Genomic DNA, 4,071 nt, shown 5'->3' on the forward strand with positions numbered 1-4,071 from the left:
TGTGTGGAGCAACCTTCTCTAGTGGAAGGTGTCCCTGCCTATGGCAGTGGGGTGGAACTAGATGAGCTTTGGGGTCCCTTCCAACCCAAACTATTCTGTGATTCTATGAACTATTTTGGGTGCTCTCTGAGGTTGGGCAAGGATCCAGCAGCAGTGCAGTAGGTCTCAAACTCATGCTCAGTGCACTGAAGAGCTGAGTGGGGAGGAAGGTCCTGATCCCTGCTGCACAGATGGGCCTGAGGGCAGAGGCTGCTCCTGATTCCAAAGCTGCTGTCCCCCACGTTGTCTGCTCTGTCCGTCTGTCTGTCTGCGCTAACCTAACCCTCCGTGGCCTTGTTTTGTGCCTGCACTTCCCGCTGCCCGCCTGCAGGTGCCCGAGGGTCTGTGTGCCAGCTCCCCTACGCTCACCAGCCCCATCGAGTACCAGTCTCCAGCCAACTCCCTGCACACCCCACCACTCAATCGCCACAACGTCTTCAAGCGCCACAGCATGAGGGTAAGAGAGGGATCCCCCCACTCAGCAGCATCCAGAGGATATCCCGGTCCTGGGTAGCCTCATCCCAGGCACGCCGGGGATCTTGCAGGAAGGATGCTTGCTGCACCATGCGCTGCTTCGTGCTGCTGCCTCCAGTGCTTCAAGCTCTATGTTGCTTCTGATCTGGCTGTAGGAAGGACAAATCGTGTCACCCCATGGGTGATGTTTGTGGGCTGGAGGGATCGAGCCTGTGAAGGGCTCCAGGGTGTCTCCAGCTCCGTGCCATGCATGTTTGCATGCACATCCTGGTGCAGGCATGTTGGTGGATGAGCAGCTGGCATGGTGTCCCCAAAAACAAGCAGGGGATAGGTGGCTGCCACTCCTTGGGGCTTTGGGTCAGCTGCTGGTGCTCAGTGTTGTCACCTGAAGTGCCACTGGTGGTTTGCAGCCTGAGCTTGGTTACTCTAGCCCTGAATAAGCTGGGTGTTGGGTCACATCCTACAACGCTCTGCCCAGCATGCTGAGACAGCCACATTGCTGAGTGCCTCTATGCCATGGGAATGATGAGCTGCTCCCAGGGTGGTTGGGATGGGGTTTCCTCTCCCTACTGGAAATGCAAGTGCTCCCCAGATTTGGTTGGGGTGTTCGTGGCTGTTGGGGTCTGGTGCATGGCTTGCATGCACAGAGTGGGGCTCTGGCTCCTGTGCCAAAATTGAGGGGTGGGGGGCCCTGGCTCCTTGAGACCCTTGTCACCACAGTCTCTGCACACCAGGAGGAAGACTTCCTCCGTCCCAGCAGCAGGGAGGAGGCGCAGAAGCTCTGGGAGATGGAGAGGCTCAAGATGCGCCAGGTCCTGGACAAGCAGCAGAAGCAGATGGTGGAGGACTACCAGTGGCTGCGGCAGGAGGAGAAGTCCCTGGTGAGTGGCCTCGAGCTGGGGATCCTGGCTCTTGCACCCTCATGAAGGTGGCTGAAAAGCCACTGCAGGCAATGAGGTTGCTCTTCATGGCTGGAAAATACAGTTTTTCTTGGAGGAACAACTCCTCCAGCAGCCAAACCTCTTGCACCCCTGTTAAAAATATCATGGAGCTGCTTCATTTCAAAATGGGTATTTTGAGACTTGGGCAACTTTTAAATGCATTCAATCATGCCTTAATGAGATTTCATAATGCTTTTGAAATCAGGACTGAAGATAGCTAACGTGACTAATACATCAGCTTGTGGTGAAACAGGCCTGGAAGGAGGTTGAAAATCTTTATTCAATTGACTTGCACAGTTGATAAAGCAAAGCCCAGCTCCCCTCTGCCCTGAGCAGCTGCAAACGGCTCCTTGAATTAAGCTTCGAGGGGTTTTGAGCAGCAGTTTGAGTTTCTGGTGTCCCAGGAGCAGGCGGGGAGCAGATAGGGGTGATGGGGTGGGATGGAGATGGGACCAGTGATAGGCATAAACCCCCTTCCCCTCCCACATTCCCAGACCCTGCAGAGATGTGTTCCTGTGATGTGTTCCATGAGCCACACAGAAATCAGGAAAATCCCTTTTTTCCTCATCTCTCACAAAGCTTCTCCCCCTTTGCAGGACCCAACGGTGTTTATGAACAACAACACTCCTCTGGTGAGTAGTGCCATCCCTGGAGAAGCCAGGTTGGGGTGCATTTGGGTGCAGGGGCTCCTTCTTTTAGGGGTGTCTGGGGATACTCATTTGCTTTGGCATGGAAGGATCATTAATATTTATATATGTTCCCTTTGCACTGGAAAAATGAATCTGAACATGTTAATGGGGGGGAGGCACTGGTGGTGTGGAGCTCCTCACCAGAAGCCCCGGGATGGGATGGTGATGCCTCCAGCCAGGACTTTGTGCCTCTTATTTGCTGTTTCTTCCCCCAACAGCTGCTCCCGGAGAAGGAGATGGATTACAGTGAGTGCCCACAGATGCATGGGATGTGGGGCTGCCCACTCAGGAGCACCCGCTTTGGGGCTGCAAGTGGGGAGCCCTATACTGAGCCTCAGGGCTGTATCCCTCCCAGCTTTGGGATCCTCCATGAAAGAGATCCCAGATCATGGGGAGCAGCTTTGCCTGCCCTGGGTGGGGGGGAGGGTCTGCCTGTCCCAGGCATGAGAGTCCAGAGTGTCTGACCCTGCAGCGAAGTGACACAGCAGGGGTGGGTCAAAGTGTTCAGGACATGCTGCTGCAGGGTGGCATGGGATGTGGCACAGGTCCCAGGGGTCTTGCATCATGCCCACATGTCAGTGGGAGCAGCTGGAGTGACTCTCCTTCCTTTCCCTTACTGATGGCATAGCGGAATTCACGGGCCCCCCCCAGAAGCCTCCAAGACTCGGGGCACAGGTGAGACCTCCCTGGATCGGGCCGCCATGGTCCCGGTCCTCCTCCTCCATCTCTACAGCCTTATTCTGTCTCCTCCACCTCCATCATCCCCCTGCATCTGCAGGATGGGACTTATTCTGACTACCTGAGGCTCCATCAGGGTGGCGGGTGGGAGGTGGATGGGTCTGGCCAGTGCTCCCCATAGGTGTTGGTCTTTCCCTCCTTGCCCCCTCGCTCCGTGTGATCCCATTGTATCCCTGCTCCACAGCAGTCCATCCACCCGGCCCCCACTGCCAACCTGGACCGCACAGATGACATGGTGTACAGCAATGTCATGGACCTGGTGCGGGCCGTGCTGCAGCTGAAGAATGAGATCAGCCTCCTGCCCCCAGAGGGGTACATCCTTGTGGTGAAGGTAGGGAGGACAAGGAGGGGACAACACCAGGTCTTCTGTGGGGAATAGGGGAGGGAGCTGGGGATGAGTCTGCTGAGTGGTTCCCACCAAGTGGTTCCCACCCAGGAAGGTCTTGCATATATAGGAAGGAGCATTTCCAATATTCCCAACTCCTCCTTTGGATCCTTGGGTCAATGATGGGAGGGTTTCCAACATGTGGTGCTCCTCCATTGGGTCCTTGGGTTAATATTTGGAGTTACCAATATGTCTTGCTCTTCCTTGGGGTCCTTGGGTCAATATTGGGAGTGATCAATATGTCTTGCTCTTCCTTGGGATCCTTGGCAGAATGTGGGCCTGTCCCTGCGGAAGCTGATCGGCAGTGTTGATGAGATCCTGCCTGTTCTGCCTGCTGCCTCCCGCACTGAGGTAAGTCTAGGGAGGAGGGAAAGGGGTCTGGTGTGGGGTCATGTGCTGGTGGCACCCCTGTCTGTAACCCCTTCATGTCATGGTCAGATCGAGGGGACCCAGAAGCTGCTCAACAAGGACTTGGCTGACCTCATTAACAAGATGCGCCTGGCACAGCAGAACGCTATCACCTCGCTGAATGAGGAGTGCAAGCGGCAGATGCTGACAGCCTCCCACACCCTGGCTGTGGATGCCAAGAACCTCCTGGATGCTGTGGACCAAGCCAAGGTCCAGGCCAACCTGGTGAAGCTATGCTTGGAGTGAGAGCAGGGTCGGAGGTCGGAGAGGGGGAAGCAGAAGGGGTGGGGAAGGAGAAGAGGGACCACCGTGCTACAGTCGGTGGAGATGGGAGGAGAGCGTTGCAAAGGAGCTGGCTTTTGTGTGTCTCCTGATGACGCGCCGACCTGCCCTCACT

General features: G+C 55.9%; 1 protein-coding gene across 1 annotated transcript in view; it reads left to right on the top strand.

Moving 5' to 3' along the window:
• The window catches only part of PTK2B (protein tyrosine kinase 2 beta), a 13,509-nt gene extending 9,589 nt beyond the window's left edge, over positions 1-3,920 (top strand). The window contains exons 23-30 of the mRNA XM_010016409.1: positions 371-496; positions 1,248-1,394; positions 2,051-2,086; positions 2,362-2,389; positions 2,772-2,818; positions 3,069-3,212; positions 3,537-3,617; positions 3,705-3,920. Coding sequence (XP_010014711.1) covers positions 371-496; positions 1,248-1,394; positions 2,051-2,086; positions 2,362-2,389; positions 2,772-2,818; positions 3,069-3,212; positions 3,537-3,617; positions 3,705-3,920 — 825 coding nt within the window. The remainder of the gene's footprint in view (positions 1-370; positions 497-1,247; positions 1,395-2,050; positions 2,087-2,361; positions 2,390-2,771; positions 2,819-3,068; positions 3,213-3,536; positions 3,618-3,704) is intronic.
• Positions 3,921-4,071: the final 151 nt, after the last annotated feature.

Source organism: Nestor notabilis, unplaced genomic scaffold (genome assembly GCF_000696875.1).
Source record: "Nestor notabilis isolate BGI_N333 unplaced genomic scaffold, ASM69687v1 scaffold12806, whole genome shotgun sequence".
In the NCBI taxonomy this organism is placed as follows: domain Eukaryota; kingdom Metazoa; phylum Chordata; class Aves; order Psittaciformes; family Psittacidae; genus Nestor; species Nestor notabilis.